Source organism: Hyla sarda, chromosome 11 (assembly GCF_029499605.1).
Source record: "Hyla sarda isolate aHylSar1 chromosome 11, aHylSar1.hap1, whole genome shotgun sequence".
In the NCBI taxonomy this organism is placed as follows: Eukaryota; Metazoa; Chordata; class Amphibia; order Anura; family Hylidae; genus Hyla; species Hyla sarda.
Genome location: NC_079199.1, coordinates 60,325,170 through 60,350,880, shown reverse-complemented (window position 1 = coordinate 60,350,880; position 25,711 = coordinate 60,325,170). Strand labels below are relative to the sequence as shown.

Genomic DNA, 25,711 nt, shown 5'->3' with positions numbered 1-25,711 from the left:
AAGGGGTTATCCAATTAAAACTTTCACCCTATCCTTCAGATAGTGTCTGATTGCGGGAGGTCTGACCTCTGGGACCCTCTACCCCCATCTCATTGCTGAACTCCAGAATTTGCCTCCCTTTCCCCCAAAATGCACTGGCTTTCACCTTGTGGTGAAACAGCACTGTCAGCCTGTCACTATCATGCATACATGATCACTCTCCATTAAAGTACACTCCTCAGCTGTTTACATCAACCCTATGGAATTGTCAGCAAGCATGCTCGACTGCCACTTACTGTGCATGTACATTGAGGAGTAGTGGTGGGCGCGAATATTCGCATTTCGGATTTTTAGCGCGAATATTGCAAAAGCGCATATTCGCATATATGAATTTTTGCATATTCCTTCTTTTCACGTGTGAGACAATTAGAATGATGCAAATACACTTGTCAGAGGCTATCAACAACATCCCTAGCAACCAATAGTAAAGTTGCCCACCCACTCACTGTTTTCTTCCGCGAATACACGAATATAATGAATATGCGAAATTTGCGAATATAGGACAAATATTCGTCTATATATTCGCGAAATATTGCGAATTTGAATATGGGCAATGCCGCTTATCACTATTGAGGAGGTAGGGGAGACCCCTAGTCTATTGATCAGTGGGAGTCCCTATAGACATTGTGGTACATTGCTGTTCTTATTTTTCCAGAACTTGTTGGAAATGAATAGTGTAAAAGACATCATGGGATTAATTCTTGCCTTTGGAAACTATATGAATGGGGGCAACCGGACACGAGGACAAGCAGATGGATTTGGACTGGAAATCCTGCCGAAACTAAAAGATGTCAAGAGCAGGGTAAGCGTCATATCATTTATTTTTAATTCCTTTGTGTTTTTGGGTGACAGAAATTAAAGTAATGTTGTTGGTTATATAAAGTTTGTATACACAAGTTAGGATTTTTCCCTGTGGATGTATTCTGGAAGAAGAAATTTGAAATGAGAGAGGATTTTCTATATCTACAATGAGGCGTTGGCAGCAATATTATATCTGTGGCTTGCCTTTCTCTGGATCAACTTTAAGATTATAGATTGATTTAGATGGGCTTGTGCCTTTTAATGTAATATTAGTATGTTACATTAAGAGCTGGTAGTAACCGAACATAAATATATAGCAATATTCACCAAATCCACAGAGGGAAAAATGAAATCAAACTCACATATAGAGAATGGGTTTGTTTCATCAACAGCACAAAGGTAAGGTGTAACTGTCAGTTCAGGTATTTTTTTTAGGATACATTGTTCTATATATGTAAATAGCGAGAGGCACTATTTCTGGCAACAATTTAACTACAATAAATGGGAGAAGGTGCAGCTCACAACTATAGCTTATGGTTAACTGTATTAGGACACTAACCCAAAGCACAATTGGCCACTTTGTAATGCTTAGCACATGTTCAGCGACCAAGTTGGGACTCAAACAAAGGGGCACATGTTCAGGAGCCATCTTTGGTCCGCTATTGCACAATTGGAGTAGTCGACAGGGTTACACCAACAATTGGCATAATCACCAGGATTAACACCCATCCCATCCGCAGTCTCTACCTCATTGTCAGCATTCCATAAGCTTAGCAGCAAAGTAGATGCAGGCTAGCCTGTATGATGGGTACATATACATAGAAATAGGGGATTCTACTTCCCCTCTTTTCTTTAACAAACCCCCAGATGTTGCTTCAACATAAAGAATAGTAATTTAACAGTCTAACATGTAAATCCAGCACTTTCTGTAGGACAGTAAGTCTGCAGAGTCCGTGTTTGTGTTCCTTGCTACACTTCCTCTCCTCTTGCCCCTTGACCTCTCCATAGACTTGTATAGGTAGTGTAACCTGATATCAGGCTGAAAACGTGTTTTCACTCTGCTGAAGACAGATTTTTCCTTGTGATTAGTAGTACAGTGTCCTGTGCATATTTGATGCACGAGAGAGAGAGAGAGAGAGAGAGAGAGAGAGATGTTAATGTGACCTCATGCAGTTTTTTTATATTGTTTTATATATGCACCATATATTGGCACTGAAACTTGTTATCCTATGTGTTATGCATTTAAAGCAAATACATTGAAAGAATTAATATCTACTTTGGTAGATGGTGGTTTACAGCAGCACTCTCTACATGAAACAGCAATTTTTTTGATCGCATTTCACCAATGGCCTTTCATAGTTTGGGACAAGTTCAGTGCTGATGGTCTACAGCGGCCTGTGTTGTATGAATCAAATGCTCGACCTGTCTGCACATTGTGACACCCTCTGCTAGCCGTAGATTTTTATGATGTATCAATCACGTAGGCTTGGCAGGCCCCTACAAACAGACTTGCTGAAATGAGTCATATGTGAAACAGAAGTCACTTTTTCTACTTACTTCAATAGGAGTCAAATCAGTGCTCTCATTGGATAAAAGTGGACCTGTAACCCTCTGCAAGTCTAGCCAGTATGAACACCAGTCATGTAGTAGGACCACAATGGAGCTAATAACTGACCTATAAATGGTACAAGAAAATTAAGTACATTGTACTGGTGGCCGCATAATACCTTTTTTGTTGCAAGTACCTCTTTAATGGGGACAGAATCTTGCTGATGGTGCCTGCGGAACAATACCAGAGATTTTGTTATTTTCAGTCTGGCTAATACTGGATTACTCTTGATTTTGCAATAAAATATTCCAAATAAACATAATACACGGGAAATGTTCATGAAATGTTTGTAGAGTATAATAATTAAGTGGCTTTGGCACCAAATCAGAGTTAAATAGTACTGCCATGTTGTGTCCAGCTGGTAGCTTGCAACTTGATTGAACTATATAAGTACAGCTTACTGCATGTGTCTTTTTACTTGCTATGTATGTTTTATAGAAATGTAAATTGAGGGTTTCACATGTGTGAATTGATGACTGGTAGATCCTTATCTGCCTGGGTATTTATGTGTAAGTAAGTGTATGATTTATGTCTGGCTTCTGGAGATATATACATTTATATGTTGAATCATCTGAGGAATGTCTGCCTTGCAGTGAGCACTTGAGTGACATAATTGTCAGTGGATCTTACAATACATATTTGACCAATGTATTTTAGTCAAGAGAAAACAGGGCAAGGCTTTATGAAGCACGTTGTTTTTAGTGTATAGATAAAATATTGGTGCAAAATTAATATCTCCAAGGGAATGTACTACACAAAAAAGACTCCACAATGGTAATATAGTTTGCCATGTGGTATGCAATAGCTGTGAGCAGAAGAGGCACCAGTCACATATGTATAAATGATATAGGTATATCAAGTACGCCTGAAGGTAGATAGACAATATGAAAAGGAAGCAGAGATACAAGGCGCAGCAATGTGCCGTTACCTTTGGCAACAGGAGTAAATGGAGGAATATAACAATTCTGCTCACCTTGTGGTGTTTCACTGTGAGTACAACACCATGAAGCACTTCACGCCAAGGCAGTGGGCAGATATCCTCGTGTCTGGACCCAGGAGTGCTGCCGGCACTGGCTCCTGGGGAAGCTCCTGGATGGTCTGGACAGTAGAGAGCAAGAGACCGCAACCTGCAAAAAAACTGCAAGTAAGCCTGAACAGTATAGCCATGTTACCTCTGTACCTGTCAGAGGAAAAATTACTACCTCCTGTCTAATTATGTTATGGAATAAGATGATATGAACCAAAAGTAGCAGGGTACAATAACCACTATATACACCACACATATAATACAGCAGAAAAAGAAAGTATTATTGTTATGTAAAGGACATGTGAAGGAGAGTTTCCTTATCTTGCTATATTGTACCTGGCATTTCATTTTCCTCTGTGAATGCAGTTGAGAAAAGTGTTTTTTTTTTTTTAAACACACACACACACACACACACACACATATATATATATATATATATATATATATATATATATATATATATATACTGCTTTATATTATATTCATTCAGCTTATTTTGCCTCTTTTACTTTGTCTTCAGGATAACGGAGTCAGCCTTGTGGATTATGTGGTGCGATATTATCTTCGACACTTTGACCAGGTTAGTGTGTTGTTCAGGAACTTTTAGGTGATGCTCAATGTTTTGTAGAGATGAGCGAAGTTGCAGTAATTCGATTCGTCACGAACTTCTCGGCTCGGCGTTTGCTGACTTTATCCTGCATAAATTAGTTCAGGTTTCAGGTGCTCCGGTGGGCTGGAAAAGGTGGATACAGTCCTAGGAGACTCTCTCGTAGGACTGTATCCACCTTTTCCAGCCCACCGGAGCACCTGAAAGCTGAACTAATTTATGCAGGATAAAGTCAGCAACTGCCGAACCGAGAAGTTTGTGACTAATCAAATTACTGTAACTTCGCTCATCTCTATTTATATGTAATTTGTTTATGCCCATTTATTTTTTTCATTTTTTTTTTTTTTTTACTCGTTTAAGATGTTTATTAACATAGAAACTGCATGTTTTAAGATTGTTCTCTTTTCTAGGATGCTGGGACAGATAAGAGTCTCTTTCCATTGCCTGAGCCTCAAGATTTCTTTCTGGCTGCACAGGTGAAATTTGAGGATATGGAGAAGGACTTAAGAAAACTCAAAAAAGATCTAGAAGGTAAAGTAAAGATCTTTACTACCTTAAAACAAGTTATAACCGGACACCTTTATTGTGCAGCTGTTATGATCACCACCAGCTGTGGCAGCATATGACCGTGTCTAATTTATTGCTGAATATTCCACAAATATGCTTTCTGCCCTAATAGTAACGTCCCCACAATTGATATGGTTATATTTAGACTCCTAGATTGATATAGATGAAATATGTTTTTGCTGGGTTTCCAAACTGTATTTGTGTAACCCCTTAACGAAGCACAAAGTAAATGTACGTCCTGGTGAGGTGGTATTTAATGCACCAGGATGTACATTTTCGTCCTATACATAACCACGAGCATCGGAGCGATGCTCGGGTCATGCGCGGCAGGTCCCAGCTGCTGATAGGAGGTAATGGCCATCATACGCGATCAAGCAGATATCCGCTATTAACCTCTCAGATGCTGTGATCAATACAGATCTGATCATCCAGAACGGCAGACGGAGATCCCCTCACCTGCCTCCGCTGCCGTCCACGGGTCTTCTGCTCTGGTCTGAGATCGAGCAGACCAGAGCAGAAGATGACCGAGAACACTGATCAGTGCTATGTCCTATGCATAGCACTGAACAGTATTAGCAATCGAATGATTGCTATAAATAGTCCCCTAAGGGTACTATTAAAGTGTAAAAAAAAAAGTAAGAAATTAAAGTAAAAAAAAGTGAAAAATCCCCTCCCACAATAAAAATGTAAATTGTCAGTTTTTCCCCATTTTACCCCAAAAAGTGTAAAAAATAAAAATAAAAATGTATAAACATATTTGGTATTGCCGCGTGTGTAAATATTGGAACTATTAAAATATAATGTTAAACGGGTATTTCACGCAAAAATATTTAAGGGGATAAGGTGTCTTATCATGGGGGGGGCCCGCTGCTGAGACCACCCGCTATCTCCCTGCAGCACCCGCATTATTTGCAGGGATTGTGTCTCTAGTTTCGGAAACCTCCGGGACTGGGAAGGTGACGTCACGCCCCCTCCGTTCATGTCTATGGGAGGGGGCGTGACGGCCGTCGCGCTCCCTCCCATAGACATGAATGGAGGGGGCGTGGCGTGGCGTCACGTCCCCAGTTCCAGAAACCTGGAGGTTTCCGAAACTGGAGATTTAGCACCCGCATAGAATGCGGGTGCTGCAGGTAGATCGTGGGGGGTCTCAGCAGCGGGCCCCCTGCGATCAGACACCTTATCCCCTATCCTTTGGATAGAGGATAAAATATTTTTGCCCGGAATACCTATTTAATTATCCCGTACAGGGAACGGCGTGAACGTAAAAAAAAAAGTCCAAATTTGATGCTTTTTTTTTATAACATTTTATTCCAAATAAAATTGATAAAAAAAATGTATTAAAAGTTTTACATATGCAAATGTGGTATAAAAAAATTACAGATTACGGAGCAAAAAATTAGCCCTCATATCGCCGCTTATACGGAAAAATTAAAAAGTTTTAGGTCAGCAAAATAGAGAGATTTTAAATGCACTAATTTGGTTAAAAAGTTTGCAAATTTTTTTAAAGTGGTACAGTAATAGAAAAGAATGTAATCATGGATATCACTTTAATCGTATTGACCCACAGAAGAAAGATAACAGGTCTATTTTACCATAAAGTGTTCAGCATGAAAACCAAATATTCCAAAATTTGCTAAATTGCGGTTTTCTTATCAATTTCCCCACACAAATAGTAATTTTTTTTTGTGCCATACATTTTTTGGTAAAGTGAGTGATGTCATTACAAAAGACAACTGGTTGCAAATAAAAAAAAACAAGCCCTCATACTAGTCTGTGGATCAAATGGGCTTAGTCCTTGAGCGGGTAATATTGCAATGTGGAATTGTAGGTACTGATGGTGGAATTCTATACAGACACAGTAGTTTTTGTTTTAAAACAGCATCTTAAGGGTGTATTCACACCTATAGTATCCTACACATATTTGATGCATACGATTTTAAGCTGCAGATTTTAAGCTATTTAGTTTACATTGAACTCTGCAGCATTAAATCTGCATCTTCAAATCCTGTGCATCAACTATGCACAGGATACTGTAGGTGTAAATACAGCCTAAAGGAATATTCTAATCTGAGACATTTGTGGCATATCCATACGATATGCCATAAATGTCCCATAGATGCAGGTTCAAGTCTGAAACCCACTCCTATCTCTAAAACAAGGTCTTTCCAGCTCCTTCTGGCCTGTTTACGACAGACTGAGGTAATTTGGATGTGAAAACAGCTGAGTCCTCCACTTTACTCCCTTTTGACATTAAAGCGGTACTACCGTGAAAAACTTTTTTTATTTTTTTATTTTTTTACTAAACTGGTTCCAGAAAGTTAAACAGGTTTGTAAATTACTTCTATTGAAAAATCTTAATCCTTCCAGTACTTTTTAGTGGCTCTATACTACAGAGGAAATGTTTATCTTTTGGGATTTCTCTTATGTCACGACCACAGTGCTCTCTGCTGACCTCTGCACTCCATTTTAGGAACTGTCCAGAGCAGCATATGTTTGCTATGGGGATTTTCTCCTGCTCTGGACAGTTCCTAAAATGGAGTGCAGAGGTCAGCAGAGAGCACTGTGGTTGTGGCATAAGAGAAATTCAAAAAGAAAAACATTTCCTCTGTAGTATATAGCCCCTAAAAAGTACTGGAAGGATTAAGATTTTTTAATAGAAGTAATTTACAAACTGTTTAACTTCCTGGCACCAGTTGATTAAAAAAAAAAAAAAAAGTTTTCCACGGTAGTACCCCTTTAATGGAGAAGCTCTGAAAGCTACCCTATTTACTAAACTCCATGAGCTATATATTGTGCAATGAGGAGTTGTGCAAATTGTGTAAAGCAGCCGGCTCAGCTGTTTTCAGCTTCCCATACACTTCCAGCCATTGCAAACAAGACACGGCCTAGAAGCCATGATTATATTATCTGGCAATAGCCCTTTTAGTATACCTGAATAGACAAAAAAGAAAAAGCAGTGATCCCTCAAGTTATTTTAAGGGAGATTGCTTCTTTCATTTTGCAGAGGCCTTGTTGAAAACGAAGGAAGCGATCTGATTGGTTGCTATTGGCAACTGGGCAACTTTTCCTTTGTACATGTTTTGATAAATCTCCCCCATATATATCCCCAGATTACAATATTTTAACATACAATAGTCTTTTCTGGGCCAGTGTAACTTGAAAACTTGAAACTATAGTCAACAGTCCAGATCTGTGGCCTGTGTGAATGCCTGAAAAACCTAACCAATCATAGTAGGTAAACCTGCTGTATTATTGGAGTACATACATTGATTTGCTGTCAAGTAACACCTTGCTATAGAATAGTACAATACTCTATGGCTAAGTTTCCACTTGTTTTTTTTTTTCTGGCTGTTTTTGGAAAACTGCCACTGCAGTTTTTGAGCCAAAGTTAGAAGTGGATCCATAAGGGAGGAGAAGTGTAAGTCCTTCCTTTATATGTCCTATTTCTTTTGAATACATTTCTGGCTTTGACACAAAAGCTGCAGTGTCAGTATTCCAAAAACTGCCAGAAAAAAACAAATGGAAACTTAGCCTACTGCACTTTACCTATGTCAGGACCAGCTGCTATTTTGCACACCAGGTAATGGTATCTCCAATTAATATTGTAACTTAAAGGACCACTGTATTTGTTACTGCTCAGGGTATTGTTTATTGGTCATTGGGGGAGATTCATCAAAACCTACAGAGGAAGAGTTGCCCATGGCAACCAATCAGATCACTTCTTTAACTTTTGAAAAGGCCTCTGAAAAATTAAAGAAGTGATCTGATTGTTTGCTAGGGGCATCCCAGCAACTTTTCCTTTGGACAGGTTTTGATCTCCCCCATTGACTCAAATTTTTTGTAAAAAAAAATCTATTGCACAAATCTATTGTAGTCTTCCTATCTCTTTTTTTTTTCTTTTGTTGGAATGAGTAGGAATTTTTGTAGTATGCAAACAAGCCTAATGAAAATATAAAGGGATTCTTGAAATATGGCAACCATTGCTTGCACAATCTATGAGTTTGGGCATATTGATATCATAGAAGGCTATTGAAAGTACAGGTACAGGCAGTGAAAGCGCTGTTGAAGGAAAGCATTGCAATTAAATATTTTTAAGAAGTTGCCCTTTATTCCAAATAGACAACATGTTTTAAGAGCATTAGACTCTCTTCATCAGGTCCACATGTTTACACACAGTGAAAAGCTAAACTTAACTATCTTCTCATAACCCGGAACCAGGAGCCAGGCTGGAAGGTCAAATCTTAATTTTTGGATGAATTAAGATTTGACCTCAAAATGTGGCTTCTGATAAGGGATATATGTTTGGCTTTTAGTGTGTGTAAACATGTGGACCTGATATGACAAATTAAAGTTGCAAAATGCGTTGTCCAATTATTTGGCTATGAAATTGGGTATTCCTTTAAAGGGGTTATCCACCATAAGGTGATTTTAGCACCTACCTTCCAGACAGTAATGGACATGCTTAGGAAAGATCTGTCCTTGTCTTTGGGTTAAATGGCTGTGTTGTGAGATTACCATAAAACTGTGACTTTCTTTTTTTGAACCTCAGTATTTCCTGTTGAAGTGTTCTTTTTTTACTACAAATCCCAGAATTCAACTTTCCTACCTCCCACACATCAGCCACCCCACCCATTGAACAAAAAAACAAGCTAGATTCAATGAAAAAAGTCAGTGCTTGCTAATCAGGGTGCCTCTAGCTGTTGCTAATTCCCTGTGGTCACTCCACCCGTTGAAGCAGACAGGCTCCCTGTCATCACCTAACTAATGATGTTAGGTCTCGGCCGCACTGCATCCTGGGAAATTCCAGAGATAGTAATGTCATATGCTGTTAAAAATGAACATCCAGAGCAAAGATCATTTAAGAATACGAGACCAGCCATCAGAGACAGGTAGTGACACTATGACAGGGTATGCACTACACAAATTTTATAGCCCCTGTAGCATAATCAAATAAAAAAAATTCCTGGAATACCCCTTTAAGACATTGGAGTGCAGCATTTTCCTTCAGCAGTGGTTTAAATTTTTTGACGTGATCGCCATCTTACACCAATTGACCAGCAGCCCCACATGTGGATTAAAAATCATGTGTGCTTATTCAACACCTGAGTGCGTTTCCAGCTACTTTGCTCATACAACTAGCCAGACCCAGGGAGATCAACTAGTTGCCAGCAGGTCCTAATTGAGATAAGCTGTCCTTATTTGCATTTAGAATTATTTGAGCTATTTTACTAGAATAAATCCCCCTATAATTTCAATCTCACAAATTTGTCGACAGAGTAAATATTTATTTTAGTGAATTTCATTATTTAACATTTAGAACCAAAGAACAGTCTTTACTGAGAAGCAGATCAGCAGATGAATGTTCATTCTGAGCTGTGAAGTAAAAAAAAAAAAAAAAAATTTTCCACTAGAGCTGATAAAAATGGCTATCTAATTTCTCGGCAATATGAAATAACATTAATGTAAACAATATGGATTTTTTGTTAATATATGATGTGTATAACAATAATAAAAATGAACTTTGGGTGGGAGGTTCAGTGCCCGTGTACATCAAATCTGTGGGAAATGGACTTGGAGCATGCAAGAATTTCTCTCTGTCATCTGTAAGGCCATGTGTTTAACTCCACAGAGCTTTCTTGTTTAATAAGAGAAATACTTCTCCCAATGCTTGTGTAACAACAACTTAACAGCTCCAAGAAAAGAATTTTCAATTGGTAAAAAGGGATTGTGGAAGAAAAGCACAGGGCCAAGATTAGAGAGCGGGAGAATGTTTTAAAGCTGGGACATAAAATAAACAGTTTATAAGCTTTGCTTACGCTTTGACGGGTATGTTTGAGGCTGGGAGATCAAAGGCTGCTGCCGTAGCAGCACCATGTAGATTGGATTTCTTAATTTCAAGGTTTTTTTTTTCTGCTAATATATTATTAAAAGAAAATGTTTAATTTGCAGATGTCTTATTGTTGCTTATGTTTTATAAGGACCTTGGTTAATGTTTTCCTTAAGCTGTGTGGACAAAAACTCTTTTGGGTTTATGTAGAAAAGTAGTTCTCTTACTTGACCTGACTAAATTGTTAGCTGTATTTCTTTTAACCTCACACTTAAAGAAATTGTCGTATGAAGAAAACCCCTGTCCATGTGCATTATTATGGCATGATGACACCCTTTCTAAGAGCCAGAAGGAAGAGCTGCTTTTTAAGAGCATGTAAATACTGTACATAACATGGTTAACCATTCGCATGAAATGGTAGATTTCCTTTGTCAGCTGCTGCATAGGGAAATGTTTAGCACATAGGTACATTATCCCTGCCCCAAATAATTTCTACAGTATTTATAACTGCATAGCTCAGCATAATACAGCCCTGCACTTACTAATGGCACCATATAGAGATGAGCGAAGTTACAGTGATTCGATTTGTCACGAACCTCGCGGCTCGGCGTTTGTTGACTTTAGCCTGCATAAATTAGTTCAGCTTTCAGGTGCTCTGGTGGACTGGTAAAGGTGGATACAATCCTAGGAGTCTCTCTCCTAGGACTGTATCCACCTTTTCCAGCCCACCCAGAGCACATGAAAGCTGAACTAATTTATGCAGACTAAAGTCAGCAAATGCTGAGCCAAGAAGTTTGTGACAAATCGAAGTACTGTAACTTCACTCATCTCTAGCACCATACAAGGGCCAAATAATACCTTTACACCATGACCACATATACTGTATCTTCTGATGAGTATAACCAATATTACACCCATACAATGCCCATATAGTGGTAGACACTAGTATAATATAGGAGCTCTGTAGCCCATATAATTGATTGGAATAAAGTCGAGTGACTCACAATTTACATAGTAACTTAGCAACATAGTTAATAAGGTTGAAAAAAGACCAGAATCCATCAAGTTCAACATATAACCCTAATGAGTCCCTACTGAGTTGATCCAGAGGAACGCAAAAAACCCTCATACTAGAGGTAAAAATTATTTCCCGACTCCAAATATGGCAGTCAGACTAAATCCCTGGATCAACGTTCTGTCCCTAGAAATCTAGTATACAACATAACCTGTAAAGTTATTACTCTCCAAAAATGCATCCAGACCCCTTTTGAATTCTTTTACAGTGCCCTCTTCTCTGTTGTTCTCTTTCCATTTTCTTCTCCTTGTGGCTCAGACGATCATAAAGACTTCACTCAAATGTAACATGTCTCTGCAAAGTATGTGGACCCCATTGGTGCATTACATGGTAATAGTGTCCTCACTAATATTTCCCTAAGCTGTGTCCCCCCACTCACTAATAATGCCCCAACTGTGCCACCTATTGTGATCCTATTCACAAATAATGCCCCAACAGTACTCCATTAATAATTTCCCCCTGTGCCTTCATACAGTATTATTTTTCCAATGCCTCCCATATAGTAATAATGCCTTCCTATGTAATAGTGCTGCCTGTGACCCCATTTGGTTTTAGAGGCACAAAATAGTAATAGTGCCCTCCTGTGCCCTTTATAGTAATAGCAAATACAAACAAGGAGAGCGCTCCTAGTGTGATAACGTATTGTAAAGAGGAGATGGAAATCAAGCAGAAATGCTCACCGAGTATAGTTGTACTGCAACCAAGTACAACTATGGGGAAAGCGTGGAATAACCCTTCAACGGGCGAAGAATGGCAGCCGCTCCTGGCAACACAGGTGAAGTACTCAGACGGATCCCTCCAAGGAACAGCCCAGGATAAAGGCAGCGCACAAAACTTCAGAGGTAAAAATGGTTTATTTACCCGGCATGCAACGCGTTTCGCTAGATGACCAGCTTCATCAGGCATGTTAGGGGTAGAGACACATGCGGTATTTATACATAATAGTTAACCCGCACATTGCTGGTACATTGATGAGGCCCTCAGAATCCTTTCTGATAAGGAGTATTTTGATGTTTTGGATAGTGATCCTTCTTCTATATATTTTGTGGAATATAAAGAGTTAATAAAAAGTGCTACTGATAATAATTTGTTAAATACAAAAGATGTGACTTTCTATTAGTTAAAAATTATTCTTTACCCATTTTCTACTATTTACCTAACTTGCATAAATCCTTATTTTGTCCCCCAGGTCGCCCTATTATTTCTGGTGTAGGTTCGCTTACTTGTAATTTATCACATTATATAGATTTGTTTCTACAACCTTTTGTTCTTTCCCTTCCATCTTACCTTAAACATTCCACACAGTTAATCAGGGAAGTTAGTAACATTATCTTTCCTGCTGATTTTTTGTTTTTGACACTCGATGTTTGTGCACTTTAATATAACCACTTCCATTGGTCTAGCGGCCATAAAGGAGGTTCTTCTTTCAGATGGTAATTTTTCACCCACTCAAGCACTTTTCATTACTGAATCTATTTTCTTCATTTTAGAACATAATATTTTTAGTTTTAATGAGATTATCTACAGACAATGCAGGGGCTGTGCGATGGGGACTCGATTCGCCCCTAGTTATGCCAATTTGGTCATGGGGCGTTTCGAGTCCTCTCATATCGCACAGTCCCCTGCTTTTAATCAGTATGTCTCCTTTTATAGGCGATATATTGATGACCTGTTCATTATTTGGACATGTTCTCTTTCCCAAGCACAAGATTTTGTGGACACTCTTAATTTGAACACTTGGGGTTTAAAATTCACTATACACTGTTCTTCCTCCTCTATTGATTTTCTTGATCTCCAACTCAGAAAGGATTCTGACGGCAGTATAAAAACTAAAACATTTTTTAAACCAGTGGACATAAATAGCCTCAGTGGGTTTGCAATGTGCCCTATGGGCAATATTTGCGCATCAGGAAAAATTGTACATCTAATACTGATTTCTTGGAACAATCCCGTATTCTACAGAGTCGCTTTAGAGAGAAAAATTACCCAAAATCTATTTTAAATAAAGCTTTCAATCAGGCTAAGGTACAGCGACAAGAGGATTTGATAATTGAAAAAAACGCTGCTAATAATATTGAGAAAGAAATCACAAACCTTACAATCGACAAATGTAAAAACAGTAAAAAATCCAATAAGAATTATAGTCATAATTTTGTCACTAATTTTAACTGTGCAGCACCCAAGATAAAAACAATACTTAATAAATATCTTGCTCTATATGTACTGCAGACTTTGGGGCTACCAAAGCATAAACCACTTACAAGAGGAAATTTAAAGGCTTACTTGATCTTCCAGAAATTGGAGATTTGTTTGCATAACCTGGACCCTTCCGTGTTCTTATCCTCTTGAGTTTCCTGACCTCTCCTCTAGAAGGTTGCCCTAACATGACACTGGTCTAGTTCCAATGCTCTATGCAGCAAATGGTTATGGCCGCCACTCTCAATTAGTGTCTCACACTCCTGATTAGTATGGGTCATCTTAAGATAATAATAAACACATAATTACTTCCACTCACAAACTGAAAAAGAGAGAAAAGCACAAAGCATCAACTACAGTATTAGTGGCTGTTTACTATACTTGTAGTGGTCCTACATATCGCATTATCAGTATCTTTAAATGTTTAAGAAATTACACACACACAGAAACTTGAAGACTGGAGCATACACTTAAACAATCAGAAACCTCCATAAGTCTTAAAATTTACGAGAACTGTCAAATGGAATTTTCTTCAACAAGAACAAATGAGCTGCCAGATCTATTTCAGTTCCTTGGTTCTTGCATTTTTTGGTTCTTATCAAATGTCTAAATAACATAGATGAGGTTGTTTAGTTAGTGTACATAATATGGTCCATAGATCAAAGAAACAAGTGAATATGAGATCATGCATGACTTAATTTTAGAGGCAAAAGAAGGAACGTCTGTGAAGTATAGACTTTGGCAATCAAAATATGAACAAGAACACTTAAATGGACATTAAATTATAAAATGTGGTCTTGAGTCTCAGCTGGAAAATGCTAAAACTGATTTTCTGTCATCAGATCAGTACAGCATGAGCCGAGTTTGGTTTTACCAGGCTGATACACAAAACTTTAAATGTGAAATAGTTTTTTCTGATATTTAGATTACCGGTACCTTTTTGACTGAAAGTGTCCCTGACATGAGATATGTCAAAAGTTTTGATATGGGCCTCAGTGATAAGATAAGACCCCCACCAATCATTAGTACACATGGGGAAAGGTGTGTGGTAGCGCACTTCACAGCCTCACTAGATGTGCCGTAGACTGTTGTGAGCCAGGGTGTGAAGTGTGCTACTCCTCACTCCCCCCCCCCCCATTGTTTCTAATGACCAAGAGTTTCATGACTAAGACTATGACCAGTCATCAAAACTTGATGTGTGATGTCAAGTGTTTCTAAATGATAGATGAACTTTATTATTTATAATATATCATTAAAAAAATGTAGTTTGTTTGATTATGTATCTGTAGTTTCAGTAAACACTATCTTCTAATATTTGTACTGTTGATTCCACAGTCTCTGGGGCTAAACTTGACTACCACACTTCTCTCCTGCTAGTTAACTTACAATAGCTGCTTTTGAACATTACACCATATGTCTCTAAATGTGACATCATTGTGAGAATGATCCAGGAAGAGCTGTGGTTATGATTCTCTGATTTGTGTTTGTATCACAGACAGGGATTCTCTACTGTAAGAGCAGTGAGGCTATGGAACTCTCTGCCAGAGGAGGTGGTCATGGTGCAAAAGGGGTCTGGATGCATTTTTGGAGAGTATTAACATTGCTGGTTATGTATACTAGATTTATAGGGACAGAACGTTGATCCAGGGATTTATTCTGACTGTCATATTTGGAGTCGGGAAGGAATTTTTACCTCTAGTATGAGGGTTTTTTTGCCTTCCTCTAAATCAACTCAGTAGGCATTCATTAGGGATATAGATTGAACTTGATGGACTCTGGTCTTTTTTCAACCTTATGAACTATGTTACTATGTTACTAATTTAAAGCTTTGTCACATATGACTGTGTGTTTCTGACAATTTCTAATGTTGCACTGGTTCACAATATTTATGCACAAAAATCTTCTTCCAAACCTCTCCAAAAGACTACCCCCCTTATCCAGATGAGATTTTGTGTGGTAGATTTTCGGTCCACCATATATCATTCATAGGGGCCATTTTCTTTGAGAAGACCATCCCCATAAAAGATGTTTCTATGCAATTTTGAGTCATTGCCTGTATTTCTCTCTACCATTGTGCTGGATGTGAACATTGAAAAATATTCCAGCTAGCCCCACTTCTGTCCCTAGGGAGGAAATCCAGTTCAAAGTAGTCTAGTTTAGGGTGAGGAGCACCTTACCTTTTCCTTCCAATAGTTGTCTCAGTGCCCTAACCAATTTGAGTACAGGTAACCCCTACAAAGAAAGGGTTCTGAATCCCATTTTGTCAACTCTTGATATGATTACCAGAGAAGAGCTAAATATATTTAAAGGGAATATGTCACCAACATCACCTGCACCAACCTGCTGGTAGTGGGTGATAGTGTGGATGATGCTGATTCCAATGTTGTTTACTTTTTTCTTACTTTACTCTGTTCCAGAGTTATGCCCAAAAATCTAAATATGCAAATTAAGAGATTTGGTGAACAGGGCCATCTCTAGCCCTTTGGTACACTCTTCTGCACAATCTGCTCGGCCCTGTACATCCACCCCCCCCCCTTCATAATTGTTCATTACCTGATCTATATTCTATAAAGCAAAAATGTAACATTAGATCTGCTCCTTCTGGTCGGGCAATTATTGCTGTTGTGTTGTGGAAATCTGTACTCCTCGAGGACTACACGGCCAGGACCTGCTCTGTATCTGCTACATGCAGTACATGTGTTAGTGCATCTCGGCAGTACAAGATAGAAGAGAACATGGCAGAAGGACGAAGAACCTGTGGAGGTGATGATGATTATGTGACAGGAGTATGTGGTTATTTTTTTTTATTTTTTATTTTTTTTATTATGCACAGTCTCTTTCAAGGGAAAATGTTTGATGCAGGATTTTCACCAAACACTGTGTGTATATAGCACTTTATTGTATAGCCTCAGATTCATTAATTAATTATCCCCATAATCAGTGTTCTGAATGCCACCCTTCAAGGACTCCACTTTTTTTTTTTCTCCATAGTGTGTGAAAAACAAGCAAATGTGGTAATGAGAGATTCCCCAGAGGACCATCTCCAACCCTTTAAAGACAGAATGACAGAATTTATTGAGAAAGGTAAGAATTTGAGACCATTACTGTACGAAATGTATGTGTATTGATATGTATACACATTATTTATAAAGTTCCAATGTATTCCCTAGCATTATTCAGAGACGTAGTAAATATAATGACAAATAAAGAAAAGAAAACTTGAGAGTGGACCCTTCCTATAAGTGCTCCCAGTAATAAGGTAAGGTAATTAGAGCAAGAGAGTAGTGGTGACACTATAAGAGATAAAGAGTCGAGCCGAGGTAGAGCCAGAACATCTGCAAAATGACACAGGAGTAGGCCTGCTTGTATGATCAGCTCAGGAACAGGTGATGGCGACACTGCTGCTGAATGTAGGCAATTAAGGAAGGGCTTGGTCAGGTGGTGGTTTTAATTTTAACTCTATGGCACTCTGCCATGTGGCAATTTTTTTGTAGAAGGAAACCAGGCACAATTGTAAAATTTTCTTTCTGTTAAAAGGAGCTATGCAGCCAGCTTGCCATGGCTTACCATCATCAGATGCCTCGACTGCTACAGCTCCAATGGGTAGCAGCAGTAGCCCATTCACGTTGTTAGTCTTTATTTTCATTTTTGCACATTCACTTTGGATTACACTGTGACAAAGTTTGCTTCATTTTTGAAAAATTCTCCCATCTCTACTAATAAATGGCATGGCTTAAAAGTGCATGTCTTGAATAGGAGCTCCGATACTAAACTACTTAGTCCCTATCCGCAGGGGGTACAGGAAGTAAATGGGACAGATGGGGACATGGGGGTTTGGTCCAAACACTGGGACCCCCTGATATCCTGCCCAGCATGCACAGAGCAATGTTGACCAATGCATGGAGCGGTTGTCTACACCCCCCCTCCACGAATCTCCATGGGAGAGCTGAAGATACACCAGTACAGGTTGTAAAGGAGAAGTGTTTGGGTACAAACTGTATTCTGCAGATAATTTGCACCTGAAGGGAAGAGGGTATGTTGTGCTGGGGGAAAGAATCCTAGAAATACTAGAAGGGGTGGCAGAGTATTTAAACTATTTATGTGGAGGATGGAGAGGTCAGCAAATCAAGCACACAATGTGGCAGATAGGTTAGAGAGTGGTCAGAATATAATGGTGGGGGAAGAAGACATCTGTGGGAGGGAGTTTAATAGCAGTGGAAACAGAGATCCATGTGTAACAAACCAGCAGTAAAAACAAATGTACCCACAATAATTCAAGTAAGCCCCATTACTGATTATAAATGTGTAAATCTAGATGGCACCTAAAGAGTTTGTTCACAAACGCCAGAAGTCTAGCAAACAAAATGGGGCAGCTTGAGGCCTTGAGGAACACATTGATGTAGTTATTGCCATTGATATATGGCTAGGCTCCTCACATGACTAGGCTGTCAATCTTCACGGGTTTACACTGTTTATAAAGGATAGGCTGAATAGGAAAGGGGGAGGAGTATGTCTCCATGTAAGAAGTGATATGATGATTATGAGGATGTGGAATCCTTGTTGGATTGAAAGGAAGGTAAACACTGAGATTAATATTTTTGGTGTAATCTATAGACCCCCCAACACCACTGAGAAGGTCAGCTGCATACACAAATAGGGGGTCCTGCCCAGGCAGGTACAGTTGTAATAATAGGAGATCTTAACTATCCAGACATGGATTGTTTTAGAAATTTATTGCAGGATAATTTTATAAGCCAGTTTGTGAAAATCGCAAAAAGTGCTATTTTAGGTGTGATTATTTCTAACCATGCAATTGTTGAAAACAAAGCCATGTTTGGAGGGTAAGAACATATTTTAATAAGGCAAATTTCCCTGGGCTAAGAGCTGCACTTCAAGACATAACCTGGGATAATTTGTTGTCAAATACTGATACAGATGATGGATGGGAGATTTTCAAATCAACACTAAATAACTATACTGTTAAATGTATCCCTTTGGGGAACAAGATTTGACAATTAAAGCTAAATCCTACATGGCTGATAACTGATGTAAAATGGGCATTAAGGGAAAAAGCATTTAAACATACAAATCAGAGGGGTCCTCTTTAGCCTTTAAACATTGCATAGAGCTTACAAATAAAATCTGTGAAAGTGTAATAATAGCAGCAAAAATTCACAATGAAAGTCAGGTGGCCAAAAAGCAAAACAAACCCCTGCCCCCTTTTTTTTTTTATATAAAAACAAGGACAGAGCATGTAGGACCTATAAATAATAATAGGTTTAGAAACTTTTGTTTGTAACTGGATTAACTGTCTTAAGGGACGTGCATTCTGATTGGTTCCCAGTCATTAGTGGTACACCCCAAGATTTAGTACTGGGCCCATGTTTGTTTAACTTATTTATTAATGATGAAGAAAGTGAGATTAACATTTCTGTTTCTATCGGTGTAGGGAACACCAACCATTGTAGCATGGTACAGTCTTTGGAAGATGTGCTACAATCTTACTTTGACAAATGATGTTCAATGTGAATGAATTTAAAGTTATGCATCTTGGTACAAAAAAACACGACATGCATCATATGTCAAAGGTGGAGTTGAACTGGGAGAGTCACTGGTAGAGAAGGAGCTGGGTGTAATTGATCTGTACTAGATCATAGACTAAAGAACCGCTTGCAATGTAAGGCAGCTGCTTCAAAGGCCAGCAGTATTGTCATGTATCAAAAGAGGGATTAACTCACAGGACAGGGACATAATACTACTGCTTTATAATGCATTGGTACAGGTTCATCCGGAATATGCTGTTCAGTTTTAGGCACTGGTTCATAAAGGGGATGTTTTAGAGCTAGAAAGAGTTTAGTGATGTGCAACTGAACTAATAATAGGCACAAGACATCTTACCTATGAGGAAAGATTCAAATAATTACATTTTAGTTTTGAGAAGAGCTGTTTAAGGGGGATATGATCAACTCATTTAAGTATATAAATGACCCATACAAAAAAGGGGGTAAAATTTGTTCCAGGTAAAACAACTTCAAGAGACAAGGGGCACTCCCTCCTTTTGAAGAAAGAAAAAGTTTAGTCTTTAGGGACGTAGAGCCTTCTTTACCATTAAAACTGTGAATTTATGGAACAGTCTACCTGAAGAGCTGGTCCCAGCGAAAACGGTTGAGGGCTTCAAAACAGACTTGGATACAGTCAAAAAATATATATTAATATTATTAATGCATGTGCAGAAAAATAGTATCACATCAACTCCACCTCATTCACCCATACCACTTACTTCCCCTCCTTGGTTGAATTTGATTGACATGTGTCTTCTTTCAACTAATAACAAAGTGACACACAACTCTCCATGCACTGCTTTCCCCCACCTCTTAGTGTGCCACTAATATATTGAATAGTTTAAGCATTTGAATAGAGATGAATAAAAGTTTAAGGGCACCAGTATCTGTAAAGTTCAGGCATGACTGTTCGCTAAGATGTTATCCATGACAGAGCAGTAGCCAAACCTTTGCTGACACCACCATCTGTCAAGCATGGCGAGGGTTACTGTATGGGTACAATATTATAGTACTTTTAAAATTGATATTAATCTTTAAAATTTATGTAACATCTCACAAGTATCTGGACATTTTAGGGACCAACACATCTCATGGTCCATACATTGTTTTCAGATGGTGATGCAGTCTTCTAGGAAGTCAATGCCCCTATCCACACTGTCTGTGCATTGTATCTTCGTTTGAGGACGAATATGAAGTTAAAGGGGTCACATAGTAACATAGTTCATAAGGTTCATAAGACCAGAGTCCATCAAGTTCAACCTATAACCCTAATAAGTCATTATTGAGTTGAGTTGATCCAGAGGAAGGCAAAAAACCCTCATACTAGAGGTAAAAATTCCTTCCCAACTCCAAATATGGCAGTCAGGATAAATCCCTGGATCAACCTTCTGTCCCTATAAATCTAGTATACATAACCAGTAATGTTATTACTCTCCAAAAATGCATCCAGACCCTTTTTGAACTCTATTACAGAGTTCACCATGACCACCTCCTCTGGGAGAGAATTCCACAGTCTCACTGCTCTTACAGTAAAGAACCTTCTTTCCTCTAGACATAGAGGATGCCCCCTTGTTATTGATACAGTCCTGGGTATAAATAGATCATGGGAGAGATCTCTGTACTGTCCCCTGATATATTTATACATAGTTATTAGGTCTCCCCTAAGACTTTTTTTTCCCTAATGAATAGCCCTAATTCTGATAATCTTTCTGGGTACTGTAGTCCTCCCATTCCCCGTATTACTCTGGTTGCCCGTCTTTGAACCCTCTCCAGCTCCACTATATCTTTCTTGTACACTGGTGCCCAGTACTGTACATAGTATTCTATGTGTGGTCTGACTAGTGATTTGTACAGCGGTAGAATTATTTCCTTGTCATGGGCATCTATGCCCCTATTGACGCACCCCATGATTTTATTTGCCTTGGCAGCAGCTGCTTGGCACTGGTCCCTAAAGCTAAATTTACTGTTAACTAAGACTCCTAAGTCCTTTTCCATGTCAGTCGTCCCAAGTGTTCTCCCATTTAATACATAATCCCAGCCCGGATTTTTCTTCCCCATGTGCATTACCTTACATTTATCAGTGTAGAACCTCATCTGCCACTTCCCAGGCCAAACCTCCAACCTATCCAGATCCATTCGTAACAGTGCACTGTCCTCTATAGTGTTTACGGCTTTACAGAGTTTAGTGTCATCTGCAAACATTGCTACTTTACAATTCAACCCCTCTGCAAGGTCATTAATGAATATATTAAATAGGACAGGACCGAAGACGGACCCCTGTGGTACCCCACTAGTATTAGTCACCCAATCAGAATAAGTACCATTAATAACCACCCTCTGTTTCCTATCATTGAGCCAGTTATTTACCCACTTGCACACATTCTCCCCCAGCCCAAACCTTCTCATTTTATGCACCAAACTTTTATGTGGCCCCGTATCAAATGATTTGGAAAAATCCAGATATACGACATCCAGCGATTGCCCTTGGTCCAGTCTGGAGCTCAACTCCTCATAGAAGCTGATCAGGTTAGTTTGACAAGATCGATCCCTCATAAATCCATGCTGATACGGGGTCATATATTTATATTTTTCAAGATATTCCAAAATAGCATCTCTTAGGAAACCCTCAAACAATTTACATACAACCGAGGTTAAACTAACAGGTCTATAATTCCCAGGGTCACCTTTTGACCCCTTCTTAACCCCTTAATGACCACTGACATAAATGTATGTCCTGGTTTGGCGGGAATTCCTGCACCAGGATGTACATTTACGTCCTGTGTATGACCGCGAGCATCGGAAGGGTGCCCGCGTCATACACGGCAGGTTCCGGGGACCCGCAGGTAATGGCCGACATCAGCGATCTCACGGATGTCCGCCATTAACCCCTCCGATGCCGTGATCAATACTGATCACGGCATCTACGGCATTGCGGCACTTTGATTGCATGATCGGGTCACCCGCAGCGCTGCCGCGGGGATCCAATCATCCAGCATGACAGCCGGAGGGCCCCTTACCTAGCTCCGGCTGTCTCCCGGGGTCTTCTGCCCTGGTCTGCGATCGAGCAGACCAGAGCAGAAGATCACCGATAATACTGAGCAGTGCTGTGTCCTATGCATAGCACTGCACAGTATTAGCAATCAGTATTAGCAATAGCAGATTGCTATAGATAGTCTCCTATGGAGACATAAAAAGTGTAAAAAAAATTTTGAAAAATGTAAAAGTAAAAAAAAGTGAAAAATCCCCTCCCCCAATAAAAATAAATTGTCAGTTTTTCCCATTTTACCCCCAAAAAGCGTAATTTTTTTAAATAAACATATTTGTTATTGCCACGTGCGTAAATATTCAAACTATCAAAATATAATGTTAATGATCCCATTCGGTGAATGGCGTAAACATAAAACATGTAAAAAGTTCACAAATGCTGCTTTTTTGTCACATTTTATTCAAAAAAAATTATAAAAATGATCTAAAAGTTTTATATATGAAAATGTGCTATCTAAAAAAAGTACAGATGACGGCGCAAAAAATGAACCCTCATACCGCCCTATATACGGAAAAATGAAAAAGTTATAGGTGGTCAAAATAGGGCGATTTTAGATTACTGATTTTGTACAAAAAGTTTTAGATTTTAAGCGGTACAAAAATATAAAAGTATTTAGCCATGGGTATAATTTTAATCGTATTGACCCACAGAATAAAGAACACCTATCATTTTTACCGTAAAGTGTACAGTGTGAAAACAAAACCCTCCAAAATGTGCAAAATTTTGGTTTTCATTTAAATTTACTCCCTAAACAAATTTTTTTTGGGTTCGCCGTACATTTTATGGTAAAATGAGAGGTTTCATTACAAAGTACAATTGGTCACGCAAAAAACAAGCCCTTATATGGGTCTGTACATGGAAATATAAAGGAGTTATGGATTTTAGAAGGAGAGGAGGAAAAAACAAAAACGCAAAAATAAAATTGGCCTGGTCCTTAAGGTGAAAATGGGCTTGGTCATTAAGGGGTTAAATATTGACCCCACATTTGCCATGCGTCAGTCCTGGGGAACTGTCCCTGTCACTATAGAGTCCCTGAATATTAAAAATAGGGGTCTGTCTATTACATTACTTAATTCCTTTAGAACACGGGGGTGAATGCCATCTGGACCTGGGGATTTGTCTGTTTTGATTTTTTGTAGGCGGCACTGTACTTCTTGCTGGGTTAGACAGGTGACCTGTACTGGGGAGTTTACCTTATCTCGCTGTATTTCACCTGGCATTTCATTTTCCTCAGTGAATGCAGTGGAGGGTACTCTGTCCCTAGACATATCGATCAGCAGGCAGCCCGCGCAAATGCCCAGGGGGGTCATATGACCCCCCATGTCGGCGATCGCCGCAAGTCACCGGTGAATTCACACTGGCGCTTTGCAGCAATTCTAGGTCATAGGGGTCTCCGGTGACCCGGAAAAAAAAAAGGAATCGGGGTTGTCCAAGACAACCATCGGTGGTGGCAGCGATCGGCGGCGGTGATAGGCGGCAGAAGAGGACAGCGATGCGGCTCCCTGAATCCTACGGAAGCCAGTGAGTTGCCTAGCAACATCTGGAGGGCTACAGTTTGAGACCACTATACAGTGGTCTCTAAACTGTAGCCCTCCAGATGTTGCAAAACTACAATTCCCTCCATGCCCAGACAGCTGTTTGCTTTGTGGGCATGCTAGGATTTGCAGTTTTTCAACAGCTGGAGGGCTACAGTTTGGAGATCACTGTGCCGTGGTCTCTAAACTGTAGCCCTCCAGATGTTGCAAAACTGCAAATCCCAGCATGCCCAAACAGCAAACAGCTGTCTCGGCATTCTGGGAGTTGTAGTTGCGTACCTCCAGCTGTTGCATAACTACATCTCCCAGCATGCCCTTCGGCGATCAGTACATGCTGGGTGTTGCAGTTTTGCAACAGCTGGAGGCACACTGGTTGGAAAATACTGAGTTAAGTAACAGAACCAAATTGAAGGTCTACCAACCAGTGTGCCTCCAGCTGTTTCAAAAATACAACTCCCAGCATGCATGGTCTGTCAGTACATGCTGGGAGTTGTACTTTTGAAGCAGCTGGAGGTTCCCCCCCCATACGAATGTACCCTAAAAACACTACACTACACTAACACATAATAAAGGGTAAAACACTACATATATACCCCTTTACTGTTCCCCCTCCCCCCCCAAATAAAAATGAAAAAGTATTGTACGGCAGTGCTTCCAAAACAGAGCCTCAAGCTGTTGCAAAACAACAACTCCCAGCATTTCCGGACAGACGCTGACTGTCCAGACATGCTGGGAGTTTAGCAACAGCTGAAGGCACCCTGTTTCACTGTCGTAGAATACCCCTATGTCCACCCCTATGCAATCCCTAATTTCCTACTCACTTACACATGGTGCTCTCTCACTTCGGAGCCCTGTCGTATTATAAGGAAACAGTTTGGGGCCACACATGGGGTATTTCCGTTCTCGGGAGAAATTGCACTACAATCTTTGGGGGGCTTTTTCTCCTTTTACCCCTTATGAAAAGGAAATGTTGGGGGCTACACCAGCCTGTTAGTTTAAAAAAAAGAAAATGTTACACTAACATGCTGGCGTTGCTCCATACTTTTTATTTTCAAAAGCGGTAAAAGGAAAAAAGACCACCAAAATTTGTAACGCAATTTCTCCTGAGTACGGAAATACCCCATATGTGGCCGTAAAATGCTCTGCGGACGCACAACAAGGCTCAGGAGTGAGAGCGCACTATGTACATTTGAGGCCTAAATTGGTGATTTGCAGGGATTTGCTGGGGTGGCTGATTTTACAGAGGTTCTGACATAAACGCAAAAAAATAAATACCCACATGTGACCCCATTTTGGAAACTACACCCCTCACAGAATGTAACAAGGGGTATAGTGAGCCTTAACACCCCACAGGTGTTTGATGAATTCTCATTAAAGTTGGATGGGAAAATGAAAAAAAAAATTCACTAAAATGCTGGTGTTACCCTAAATTTTTCATTTTCACAAGGGAAAATAGGAAGGAAAAAAAGCCCCCCAAAATTTGTAACCCCATTTCTTGTGAGTAAGAACATACCCCATATGTGGATGTAATGTGCTCTCCTGGCGCACTACAATGCTCAGAAGAGAAGGAGCAACAATGGGCTTTTGAAGAGAAAATTTGTCCGGAATTGAAGGCCACGTGTGTTTACAAAGCCCCCATAGTGCAAGAACAATGGACCCCCTCCCCCCCACACACACACACACATTTTAGCCCATTTTGGAAACTACACCCCTCATGTAATGTAATAAGGGGTACAGTGAGTATTTACACCCCACAGGTGTCTGACAAATTTTTAGAACAGTGGTCCGTGAAAATGAAAAATGTAATAACATGGGCCAATA

At 39.5% G+C, this 25,711-nt stretch overlaps 1 protein-coding gene across 3 annotated transcripts in view; it reads left to right on the top strand.

The window, feature by feature from the left end:
• FMN1 (formin 1) overlaps window positions 1-25,711 on the top strand; it is a 529,863-nt gene that overhangs the window by 448,806 nt on the left and 55,346 nt on the right. For all 3 annotated transcript variants that reach the window (XM_056545728.1, XM_056545726.1, XM_056545727.1), the window contains exons 12-15: window positions 695-841; window positions 3,997-4,056; window positions 4,494-4,614; window positions 16,740-16,832. In XM_056545728.1, coding sequence (XP_056401703.1) covers window positions 695-841; window positions 3,997-4,056; window positions 4,494-4,614; window positions 16,740-16,832 — 421 coding nt within the window. The remainder of the gene's footprint in view (window positions 1-694; window positions 842-3,996; window positions 4,057-4,493; window positions 4,615-16,739; window positions 16,833-25,711) is intronic.